General features: G+C 32.2%; 1 protein-coding gene across 1 annotated transcript; it reads left to right on the top strand.

The window, feature by feature from the left end:
- Positions 1-269: 269 nt before the first annotated feature.
- On the top strand, positions 270-12,282 carry LOC114301090 (protein DETOXIFICATION 30). The gene is made up of 8 exons (XM_028245998.2): positions 270-738; positions 2,168-2,709; positions 7,632-7,718; positions 9,986-10,042; positions 10,178-10,416; positions 10,962-11,080; positions 11,311-11,397; positions 11,989-12,282. Exons 1-8 carry the CDS (start codon positions 427-429, stop codon positions 12,049-12,051), a joined length of 1,506 nt encoding a protein of 501 aa, XP_028101799.1. The 5' UTR covers positions 270-426; the 3' UTR covers positions 12,052-12,282.
- The last annotated feature ends 1,040 nt before the right edge of the window (positions 12,283-13,322 follow it).

Consider the following 13,322-nt stretch of genomic DNA (forward strand, 5'->3'; position numbering starts at 1 on the left):
TATTATTGAACAGTAATATCATGTATCAATAGTATTGATTTTTTTTTGGGAAAAATTACAAATTAGTGAACATTTTTCACAAATTTTTTACAAAGTCATAAAAAAAATTTGTAACTTTAATTATTAAAGTTGTAAAGTTTATCACTGATTTATATTATTATTATTATTATTATTTTTTTATATATTAAAAAAACAAGCCCTGAAGTGCAATTTTCCCATTTTCTCTCCTTGTGCAGTTAACATTTTTTTTTGGGTGAATACAGTTAACATTAATATTCAAAGTTCAGAGTTTGACTTTAGAGGATCGGCGCTGGATGAGAGAAAAAAAAATTATTTATGAGTAACATACTCTTCTATAAATCTCAATTTCTAACTTAACAAATTAAGAAAACAACACTAGAGTCCTTTCCTCCCTCATTCTTTGCCATGGAAAATGGAGGTGAATACCCACTTCTATCCTCAAGGGACAACGACCATAATAACCCAGTCCATTCATCAAACACAATTTTTTCAAGTTCACCATTTTTAGGTAGTAGCCAAGTCCAAACCTTCTTCAGAGAATTCTATGCCGAGTCGAAGAAGCTCTGGTTCTTAGCCAGTCCAGCCATCTTCACCTCCATTTGCCAGTACTCACTTGGTGCCATTACTCAAGTCTTCGCTGGACAGCTCGGAACTAGCGAACTCGCTGCGGTTTCAGTTGAGAACTCCATTATTGCAGGATTTGCTTATGGCATCATGGTACGGTTTACTTCTGCAAAATTTTGTTGCTCAATATATTTTCTAGGAGATAGTCTCCAGTTCACCACATAGTAGATTGGAATGTACTGCTAGACTTGTAGGATTCATTATAGGTCCTGTTCAATGATTTAAACCGTTTGATGTGTGGAGTTCATTGAATACTATATATCTATAAAAAATTATGTTGATTGGATATCGGTAGTTCCTTGATCGGAACACATTTTTATTAACAATTTATTTTTAAAATCAAAAGACTATCGATATCCGATAAATATGATTTTTTTACAGACATAAAGTACACGACGAATTTTACACATTAAAATATTTGACTAATCGAAACGGTAGCTGTGATGGGTCCACGGGCCGACAGTAGCCATCTCCTATTTTCTCTGTCTGGTTCTATGTTTTGGGAACAAGGCCGGCCCAACTAAAATCTCAATTGGATTTTTTTTATTACTTTAAGTATTAATTTGAATAATATTTTTATTGATTTTTTATATTAGGGAATATTTTATGTAAAGTTTGTTTTCTTCTTTAATTATTGTAACTAAAATTCTAGACTTTAATATTATGGGTGCTTTTGGATACTAATTTTTTTTCAACCTGTTTTTTTCATTAAGATTGTGTTTAAATCCTGATTTGAAAAAGTATTTGAAAAAGACAAAAGAAAGAGTTTGCGTGGAGATTTGGAATTGATAACGGAAAAAGGACGCTCACCTTTTTTTATTTTTTTTATTTTTAAGGTCTTACCTAACTTTATAATTTAAATATAAAATAAATGTGTATTTTAAAAAAATTATAGAGAGCTCCTAAAGTTTAGCCAATTCCCTCCGTAACTTCCAATGTCTTTCTACAAATTGCTCACTTTTATTATTGTTAGGAAGTGATCCCCTGCCTTTAGGTTGAATATTTTAACAATTTTGACCTGGTGCTTTCCTAATGCCCATCAATTTGAATCTCTTCCGTGCCACCTCCAAATATTAGAATGTTTTGGAAAAATGGTTAAAAATTAATTTTTTATTTTTGTTTTTTTTTTTGAGGATGAAATGGGTTAAAAATTAAAAAGTGACTTTTAACCCACTTGTCAAAATGCTCTATTATTACTTCGATTAAAATAATTGCTTAGTTGTGTGCTTATTCAATGATGTATTGCCATTTTTTTATTATTTTTTTAAAATTTTTTATTATTGGTTGGATACGCCCTCAACATAAAACGTAAAATTACTCATCAATGGCAGGATACTTTCCCGGCTTAATCAATCTTATGCTTAAAACTTCACCTCCACAATTTCTATGTTCAACCTTGAAATAAATAAAATAAAATTAAAAAAAAAAAAACCATAGGATCATCATTATGTTCTTTTATTTTATTTTTTGTCCAATTAGTTTTCATCGACGAAACTCACTCACTCTCTGAACGCTATTACAGTGGGGCATGGGAAGTGCTCTAGAAACCCTATGTGGGATAGCATTCGGAGCCGGGCAACTCGAAATGCTAGGGATCTACATGCAAAGGTCGTGGCTCATCCTCAACACCACTGCTCTCATGTTAGTATTTGTTTACATCTTCGCAACACATATTTTAAAAATCATCGGCCAAACCGACCAAATATCCGAGGACGCAGGCAAATTCGCGCTGTGGATGATTCCACAGCTCTTCGCCTACGCCATGAACTATCCGCTCGCGAAGTTTCTTCAGGCGCAGGGAAAGTTCATGGCGATGGCGGTGATAGCGGGGTTGGTGTTGGTTTTGCATGCTTTTTTCAGTTGGGTTTTGATGATGAAGTTGGGGTGGGGCCTGGCGGGGGCAGCGGTGGTGCTGAACTCATCATGGTGGTTCATTGTGGTGGCTCAGCTGGTGTATGTTCTATGTGGGGCTTGTGGTGGTGCTTGGAATGGGTTTTCATGGTTGGCTTTCCACAATCTTTGGGGATTTCTTAAGCTGTCTGTTGCTTCTGCCGTAATGCTTGCGTTAGTTTTTCTTTGTTTATTGTTGTGAATTTTGATTTAAGAAATTTTTGAAAATGATGGGTCAAAAGGATTTTTAGAATGATTAATTTTTTATATTAATCTTTTTGGGCAAATTATTCTCATTATCTCTTTAATTTATCTTTGGTGTCAATTTATAAAAATCTGCAAACTCATTACCTATCACATAAGAGCAACACCAACCGCAAATCCTATGTGGCACAACATTTCAATTTTGACATGAAAAATGAAATTCATTCAACATGTCAAATATTGAGTTGACATTTGGTACGAACTCAACATGTTAAATTTGACATATTTCATGTTGATGTCAAATGTTGAGTTCACCTCAATAAAATAATTTTATTTTTAAAAATAATAAAATAATAAATTTGATATATCAGGTAAAGACTTTTTTATGTCAAATTAACATATGTCAACTTGCCACTCAAACCTTCAAAAAAAAGTCTGACACACCAAATTTTAAAAGTTGGGATGGAAATGCTCTAAGTGTCATTGGTGGCACTAAATAAATGTTTGTCAATTTGGTTATTATAATTTTATTTGCATCAATTTTACACTTAAATTTTTTACATTATATTAATTTTTTTTTTTCAATTGATAACACCTTTTAGAAAATTATATTAAAATCAACAATAACAAAATAGTTCACTCACTCTCATAATTTAAGATTTTTCATTCTCTTTTGAATTGATTATTTTATCTTTTATTTATGTTTAATTTCTTCACTAAGTTATCAACTAAGGTCTGGACTGTCTTCGATTCAGATCTGGAACAATCCAGTCTAGTTCGGCCCATTGGGTTTACTTTTAGATCTCTTTTCAATAATCAGAATTGTTCACATTTTAAGATTTGCTGAGTACATTATTTCTATAAAAAATCATTTCGATCGGATAACAGATACTATATATTCGGATAATTTTTGTTTGGAAAAAAATAGACAGTAAGAAAATTAACGATTCATAAAAAAATGATCCAAATATATAGTATCCGTTATTCGATTGACATAATTTTTTACAGGAATAATGTACTCAACAAATTTTAAAATGTGAATGATTCGAATTATAAAAAAATGATCTAAAAGTGAGCCTAATGATCTGGACTGGACCCTCCAGCTCAGATGGTGAACTGGAGACACGCCACTGCCTATCAACTAAATTATTTTGGCAAAATATAAAAAATTAATATAATTAAAATTACATACACCAAATCAATATAAAGACAAATTACATAACTTACAAGTATAATTTCCTTTTAAATTTTTTCGTAAAACTTCTTATATGAACACCCACTATAAATATGAATTTATTAGTATTATTATTGTTTTAGATATGATCTATACGTTATAATAAATAAATTTATACTGAAACAAATAATAATAATAATAATAATAATAAAAAATAATTCTCTAACAAATATCACTTAGAAAAAATAAAGTGAACTAATTCAACTCCGAAAGGTTTGATTTGACAGGGGTGAACTTTCCCTAGATTTCCTCACCTAATTTTGACATTTAACACCCACATAATATAACAATGTGGACTGTCACACGTGTTTGGACAGTCACAACCTTCCGTTCATATTTTCTCTCTACCATACGAATTTGAAGTCACTAACAATCTTTTAGAGTATTTTTTTTTAAAAGTTTTTAAAGTAATGTATTATGTGATTAAAATTTAATATTAAAAAATTGATATAATTTGTCATTAAATCTCAATCACATAATGCACCACTCTAGAAAATTTTAGAAAAAAAAAACTCTAGAGGATCTTTGCTCATTTGAGGTGACTTCTGCACGAGATCCACAATAGTTAGGCGTGGTTTGGAATACTAAAAAAAAAAAGTTAAAAAATTATTAAAAAAGTTAAAAGTTATTATTATTTATCAAAAACAATAAATAAATTTTACACACAAAAACATAACTCAGTCTGACCGGTTTAGATCTGTGGCTACGTTTTTTTTAGAAAAATTGCACAGTTAGAGTGCAATTTTAACACACTGTTATTCAGCCCGTGGGGACTTTATCACGGGTCCCGTTTTGATAATCTGAACCGTTCAATATGTAGAACTCGTCGAGTACTATATGTCTAAACAATACTATATTGATCGCATATCGCTAACTATACGATCAATCAGTTTTGTATAAAAAAATGGATGGTATTATAGTTAACAATTGAAAAAATACTAATCTGATTAGATAGCTATCGGTATCCGATCAACGTAATTTTTTACAGACATATAGTATTTGACGAGTTCTATACATTGCGCGGTTCAGTTTTCAAAATGAGACCTGTGATGATCCCCACGGGCCGAACAACACCGTCCAGTGCAATACCCGAAAAGTAGGCAACCATTTTTTAGCATCAATTCAGTCCGCACAGACAATACGCCCGTATAACTTACAATTTTAATCTTCTCCTACACACTAATTTATACAATTTTTAATACACATTTTTTCATAAAAAGTCAAAAAGTTAACCAAAACAATCATCTTTCTCCCTCAACTTCTTAGTTCAAAAAGTCAAAAAATGCACTTATTTAGGACACCCCAAACAACCCCTTATTATTGTGTAGTCAAATGAATTCATTTTTAGATCTATTTCGATAATTTGAACCGTCCACATTTTAGAATATATCAAGTAGAATATACTTGTAAAAAATTAAGTTGATCGGATATCGTTTACCTATTCATCCACTTACATTTGTATTTATAAAAATAAATAACAATTGTGATGTAAAGTATTAAAATGAATATAAATGTGAATGGATAAAAGGGTAAACGATATCCGAATAACTTGATTTTCTGCAAGCATGTTTTACCTGGTATATTATAAAATATGAGCGGTTCTAATTATCGAAATAAACCTTGAAATGAACATATTTAACTACACAACAATAATTACTATACACTCCGCACAATAGTCACCCCAAATCCTTCACTCGTACACATTTTCGTGACATGATATTTCTCCCTTCTCCCTCTCTTTTTTGCTAACCCACTCTCTACATATAATAAACAAGTTAATATATGGCACTAACACAAAAGAGGAAACGACAATGTTACGTAGCTCAAATTTTGTGGTTTAAAAGTGGCTCAAATGGCCAAAACGACGTCGTTTTGAGTACAGAACAACATAAAAATGGTCAAAACGACGTCGTTTTGGCCATTTGAGTCACTTTTGAGCCACAAAATTTAAGCTACGAGACATTTTTCAAGAGGAAATCACAAAAATTGTAATAATTGTTTATTGACACACTACTAGTAGGATCGACAAATCCATTGGAGAGAGGATTTGAGTGACCCCACAAAATACTAAATCAATTACAGCTAGAAGCCAGCTGTATAGTATCATAGAACAAAGCATTCACATGTGAACAGTTTGTAGTGTATAGGTTATTAACATACAAAAATGATTTGAAAATCCAATTTAATTCAATTAAAAATCGATTTTGATTTGAGTAGTATTATCATAATTCATCACACTGTCTAACTCAAATCGTAAATGTCAATCAATTTCGCTTAAATTCCGGCCTTGAAAATCACTAGCTAAACATATATACGAATACATAATGGTAATATATTAAAGCCAAGGTTGGATTGAGATTAATTATATAATCCATATTTAACTATTACGTTACAATAATTAGAAAGTCAACAACACTTAATAAATAATATATTAAATCACCACCGGGGGTGGTAGCAACGTGTAAAGGTACCTTCCTTCCACACAGGTGAGCAAGACTCGATTCGTGAGGGAGACAACTAGCATTTTTCTTAATTGGTTGAAACTGATCGCGTTGTACTCTGATTGTGACTCTGCCTCTCGGGAGTTGGTGCATTCTAAGTTTGTCACTGGCAACTAGTTACCTCAGACTAAGGCCCACAGATGCTATAATATTTTTCACAAAGCGTCTCTTTTTCTAGTTCAATATATATATACACACTAAACCCAAGTTCAAGCCCAACAACCAATATGGGGGGAGAAATAAATCATCACCACAAAAGATATCAAACTCTTCTACATAGGAATTGAACTCGTGACCTCACATCATAAAAGTATTATACAACCATTAGGCCTCTGATTAATTAAGGTGAACTTTGACAATTGCTTTTTAGTAGTTTTTTATTTCTATATGTATATATATATATATATATATTTCAATTTAAAAAAGCTCATGCGTTTTATATTTTATTAAAACAGTTTACATTTCTTTTATGAAGAAAGTTTGAAAGTGTTTTATAAATTATCATATTATCCTTACAATATTACCGAATATTTGGATCAGTTTATGCGTACTTTGATTAATCTTGGAGTCTTAAAATTAACGATTGGATAAATCTCTTGTGGTCTCAAGATATTTGACTTTTATGAGATTTGACACTACAACTTTTTGAGTGGTAAGCCTTTGGTTGCCTTTCTTCCACTAAGCCAAACCCCTTGGGTTATTGTCGAGTCTTTATTAACGTAATCAAAAGGACATGGTGAAAATTTTCAAACTATTGAAGGTAAAATCGTCTTTACACAAATCTAAAATGATTTTCAATTTTTTTTATATATTATTATTATAAAGAAGCAACATAGTCAAACCAAGCCGACTTTTTTAATTAAAAAGGAACTTATTTTGAGATTATAGAACATCAATATAGGTTTTAACACAATGCATTACAAAAATAAAGAAAACAACAACACTATAACAATAATTTAGTAACTATAATAGGAACTACAATAACTACATACTCAATTCTTCAGTAATGTTAAAGTCAGTTGAATTTCAATTATTATTTTGAAAATTAATTATTTTAGTTGATTTTTTGGTTTTTTACAAAAATACGTACAGAAAATTAGAAAAAAAAATTTGATTTTTCATGAACTTTGACTTTGATGTCTGAAGAAATTTTGCAGCTTAGAAATGTGGTATACAATGTCTCTTACTCTCTTTGCTGGATATTTAAAGGATACTGAAGTTTCAGTGGATGCATCATCCATATGGTGAGTTCTCTCTCTTTCTTTTCTTTCCTTTTCTTGTTTTTTTTTTTTTTTAATCATCAAAAAATGAATTATATTAATGAAATCAGCAACTTTACATACATGATTACAACAGAAACCAAGGTGTTAAAAGGTGCATCAAAGGTCACATGTTTAAAGTCTAAACATAGAACAATAAAGAATAATAAATTAATTTTATTCACGTACAAAATGAATACAAAATGGAAGATTGTGCTTAATAGTATAACAAAATATGCTAGTTTCTAACACTATTTCTACTCTATCTATTTAATCCAAATATGGCGTCTCTTTTTCACATTTGGCTTATTTATAAGAGCGGTTTTGAGTTTTCTAGGACCCAAAGCGAGTCCTAAATGAATGAATAATTACTTTTAGATAAGTTTAGAATTTTGAATAATTTTACTTTCATTATATTGTTGGGTAGTGAATGATTTTGATGATTTAATATAGAATTTTGAAAGATGTGCTTGCATTAGTTTATGATTTTATTTAAAATTTAGGATTTTGAATGATTTGCTTGTGTTAGAAATTGATTTTGTTGTGTTTTTAATTTTATTTGTTTTAATTCATTAATTATCAATGTTGAGCATTTTGGAAAATTGGGAGAAAATAGCCCAAAATAAATATATACAAAACGAAAAAAAAAGGCCCAAAAATAAATTTTTAAAGAAAAAAGTTCAATCCGCAAACCGTCCGCAACCGCCCGCACATCCACAAACTCTGTCCGTACAAACCGCAACCCGCACTGCGGGCGATTGTGGGTTCAATCCTTCCCAAACCACACATATGCGGACGGGTCCAAACCGTAAACCAAATCATCCAAAGCCGAGCCTCGAGCACTCCTACATTTTATATATACTTCTAAGAAAAAAAAGTTTATAATCCAAAGATTATGTATCAAATTTTGTTTAAATTGTTGCATTTAACAGTGTTTACAAAAAGGTTATTAAAATTTATTTAACAAAGTTTACAATAACAAAAACGATCAAAATATAAGTTAGAGTACCAAATAAACTAAGTCTTTTATTTCTTATTTCTTTTTTCTTTTTTATGTTCAGAACTATATATTTTTTGGGAATCTACCTGTTTGATATAGTTTATAAAAATTATTAACATCATCAATCTTAATCCTCAATCATTACAAATCAAATAATCAATTAAAGGATATATAAAATAATAGTCATGTAATTATAATAGATAAAAGAAATATATATATATATATATATATGTATTTAATCATGATCAAATAAATATTTAATTAAGCAAAAATAAGAACCCATCTCCACTACAGAGTCTGTAACTAGAAACTCCATTTTTATATTACAAAATTGAGACTTTCATCATAGTTCAGCAAATGGACAAAAAAAAAAAAAAAAAATGCAATTCGAAAAAAGCTAAGAAATAGTTTCTCAATTAGTTTAAAAAATATATATATATTTAGATGAATACTTCCATCAAAAAAATAAAAAATAGAGAGGGAAAGAAAGTACTAGGTCTTTGAAACCCCAAATCTTCTGTTTTTCAGTTCTTATTGCCAGCTTAAAGCTTTGATTTTATTATATTTGCAATCATGCTTCAAATATATTTAAAACATAAATTGAGGCCTCAAAAGTTTGGGCCTTTCTATTTAGATTTGACCTCTTCAATGACAGTTCAAATTTTCTAATCGAAGTGGGCTTATCTTTCTAATGTAAGTGGGCCTTTTTATTTTTTGAATCAGTACAATAGTTATATAGTTTTGGGGCCTGTTTTTGGATATTTTTGAGGGTCCAAAACAGTTGCTTTATGGGCTTTGCCCCAAAACCGGCGGCCCTATATTACCCAATTTTAACGTCCTTTAGAACTTGTCACTTTGGGACTGTTTGTTACAACTTTTTTGGGTGATTATAGTTTATTTTGACTGGGGAGTTTGTGTCAGATTGTTTGCTGCAGCTTTTGCTTTTAACTTATTAGGCGGAAATAGCTTAAATAAGCTGAAAAAAACTGATTATTTAAAAGTTGAAATAGGAATACTTTTAACTTTTATTTTTTGATTATCAGCTTTTAATTTTTGTCTTTATATCTAATAACTTTCTATGCTGAGTCATGCCCCATGTCCACTAAATCGACAATAAAGTGAAAATGTTCAAAGACAAATCACATTTTGTCAACCCACCTTGGTTATCTTTGGTGAAATTGCTAGTACTTCAATTTTGTAATATTGCTGTTGTTCTTAATGATGTTTTATGTGATCTTGAATTTCTTTGCAGTGTGAACATACTGGGCTGGACAACAATGGTAGGCTTTGGATTCAATGCAGCCATAAGGTTTGAAGTAGAAACACCCCTTCAAAAATCTTAGGTTAAAAAATCTACCAAAATATTTATGAACAACTTAAAAATAAAAAAATAAAAATTTTAAAACCAAAAATTTAACTTGTCAATTGACATGGAAATGTGCAGCGTAAGGGTATCGAATGAACTTGGGGCAGCACACCCGACAGCTGCAAAATTCTCAGCCATGGTGGTCGCAGTAACTTCATTTCTAATAGGTCTCTTCCTTGCCCTCATTCTCATCATTGGCGGAAAGGAATACCCGTCCTTCTTCTCAAACGATGCAGCAGTCAAAGAGCTCGTATATGAGCTTACACCATTGCTAGGACTTGCTATTGTTGTTTACAGTGTTCAACTTGCTCTCGCTGGTATTTCTTGATTTTGACTCTCTAATGTTGCTTCTACTTATAGTTAATTTTATTTGTTGATTCTACATATCTACAAGCACTTGGCTTCTCTCCTTTCACTGGACCGTCCAGGACAATGACTTGTGATATCAAAAAGGGTGATTGGACCATCTAATGATCGAAGAAAAGCCCAACCTTATGTAAAATTATGCTTTATTTTCTTGGATTAGAATTGTTTCCAATCCACTTCAGTGTGAACTCGACTGTGCAGCCCAACCCATGAGTCCCATTACAATTATCACTTCTGTCATCTAAATTATTCATTTTGTAGATCCATGAAAAAATCAAACTAATTCGATAAATTATCCATTTTTTTTAAGACAAAGCAATTAACATTGTTGACTACAATTATCATAATATCACCTTTGATTTCTTTTTACGAATAATTCATATAGAATGACTTATAAATGAAACAACTCAGATCGTTAAAATGGGATACATGATAGGCTCACGGGCTAAACTGCACAGTCCAATCCACTGATCATTGAGTGATGATATTGATGCAGGGGTGGCCATTGGAGCAGGTTGGCAAGCTTACATAGCATATGTGAACTTAGGGTGCTACTATTTGTTTGGCATTCCTCTAAGTCTGCTAATGGGTTTCAAGTTCAACATGGGTATCAAGGTATACTCTCATTGTCCTGTTGAAACATTTTGATTGATATAGTTGGAATAGTTAGACTAATGCTATTGTTAGACAACTTGTTTTTGAAAACAAAATTTTAAATTACACAAACAAGTATTTCTATGCAATGATCAATTATGCAATCAAAGTCCATGTAACATTGTATTTGGTTGGTATGTTTGGTCATAAATTTGTTAAGGTATTTGTTTGCTGCCATGATTGATATGCAGGGGATTTGGTGGGGAGTGATATCTGGAACAGTCTTAGAAGCCTGTGTTGTGCTGTGGATTATAAATAGAACAAATTGGAATAATGAGGTAACTACTCCCATAAACTTCCTTTAAAAAGATGCACCTTCTATTAGGTTGCAATGCAACTCGGTCGGATTCAGTCAAATGGGTTAAGCATCTATCCAGGCTCAGAGTTGTTTTTGCCCAAATCCGAACCTAAGTTTAATTCAAACTTGGCCCAGGTTGCACAAATTCAAATGTATTGCTTTTTTTGAACCCCCCCCCCCCCCAAAAAAAAATCTCAAAAATTGTAAACACAAACCATAATTAGAAAATTAGTTTTGAGTCATGTATCAAACAAAATTAGTTTGCATTATAATTTAATCCAAACATGATAAAATAATCTATAGTTTATAATATTTCATATTTATTATATATAATTTATATTTATTAACAATGAATTTCAGGTTGTCAAATTACTGCCCAAACCCGGTCTAAATTCGATTCAAGCTGACAAATTTTAATTCAGACGTTGAACAAATTTAAAATTATACAATCCAAGTCCTAAAATTTTTTGAGCTAAACTCTAGTTCTTCGGGTTAGGCCTGTTTAACTTGCAGCCCTAATATTAGATGAATGATCTATTGAAATAAGTCTTTGATCTGGTGAAAAATGCAGGCTTCTGTTACTGGCGACAAATTAAAACAATGGGGAGGGGAAACAGATGACAGAGAAATTTGATTTGCAAAAATGGATTGGCTCCACAAAGCACATGGAAAACAAGTGACAATCTGTGGAAAACCCAAAATATTAGGCATATTAGTTTGTAAATTTATTTATTTTTTAAGTAGTTTGTAACTTGGGTAATGCACCAATAAATTCTAGATTGTGGACTTATGCACTAATTGGTCCTAAAAGGTTTCTTATAGACGGGGAGGTCCTATTATACACAAAATTACCAATAAGGACAAACGGATTGTAGGGCTGCGTTACAAAGTGATGGACAGTAATGTTATTTTACAATTGACGAAATTACGAAATTGGGTAGCATTCATTCCCTTTCTGGTCAGTGTTGAAGCTGTTAGGATCAAACACACCCAAAAAAATTATCTCACACACACAGAGAAGACAATATTTACGTGGTTCGACCCAATGCCTACATCCACGGACAGAAATGAGAATTTTTCACTAAAATACAAAACAGAGGAGGAGAACAACTCTTCTCACTCAACTCATAGCTCTCTCTCTCAAATTTCTGATACAATACATCCTCTCCCTCCCGTCTCTGTTTATACACAAGGATGAGAAAGAGAGAAGGACAAATCCACCAAGACTTCCACCAGGTGGAAGTCAGAAATGACAAGAGGAAGCTCATTCTTTTTTCATTTTTCGTGGAGCTGATCACTTGCTCCTTGACTTGAGCCAGCCTTCATTGTTGGACTATCTAGAAAAAGAAATAAGGATCACCCCTTTCACATGGGGTAACCTTTAAAAATCACCCCCTCAACCCATGTGAGGTGATCCGCAACAAAACCTATTGCCAAGGTATCAGGCACCCCCTGATTGGATGCCCTGCACCCCCTGCTCGGGATATCCTGCATTGTCGTGCAACTCCTTGCATGATGAACACGGGAGCAACTAGAAAACTTCAGAGTTTGACACATCAACATCCTCAATTTCCCTTGCTCGGAGCTTATTTCTGAATAACCAACCTTTGCTTTCTGCACTTCAAACCAACTTCCCAGCGATCTCATACGCCTGTTGTCTGCGCTGTAATCCCTAATGTTCGGTTCTGTCTCACTTGTACGTTCGTACTGATGTTTGACGGTTAGCCCTTCTGCTAAGACAACTTCCACTGGTCTGTACAAGCTACCACTATGCAACTCTGTGCATAGTGCTCGCACCCCCTTACTGGGGTGTCGTGCAAAGCTCACTTTGTAACTCGAGATTGCATCCCCCCCTTCTATGCATCTTTTGAGAGGTTGCAAAATGTCTCTAACACAGGAGCAAAA

This window comes from Camellia sinensis, chromosome 10, assembly GCF_055761805.1.
Source record: "Camellia sinensis isolate YWXY chromosome 10, ASM5576180v1, whole genome shotgun sequence".
In the NCBI taxonomy this organism is placed as follows: Eukaryota; Viridiplantae; Streptophyta; class Magnoliopsida; order Ericales; family Theaceae; genus Camellia; species Camellia sinensis.

What these genes read in the sequence shown, in the direction of transcription:
- LOC114301090 (XM_028245998.2), top strand. Translation starts at nt 427, where the DNA reads ATGGAAAATGGAGGTGAATACCCACTTCTATCCTCAAGGGACAACGAC. An exon ending in GGATTCAATGCAGCCATAAG is followed by an intron (nt 10,043 to 10,177) that starts GTTTGAAGTAGA and finishes GGAAATGTGCAG; the next exon opens with CGTAAGGGTATCGAATGAAC. An exon ending in TGTTCAACTTGCTCTCGCTG is followed by an intron (nt 10,417 to 10,961) that starts GTATTTCTTGAT and finishes ATATTGATGCAG; the next exon opens with GGGTGGCCATTGGAGCAGGT.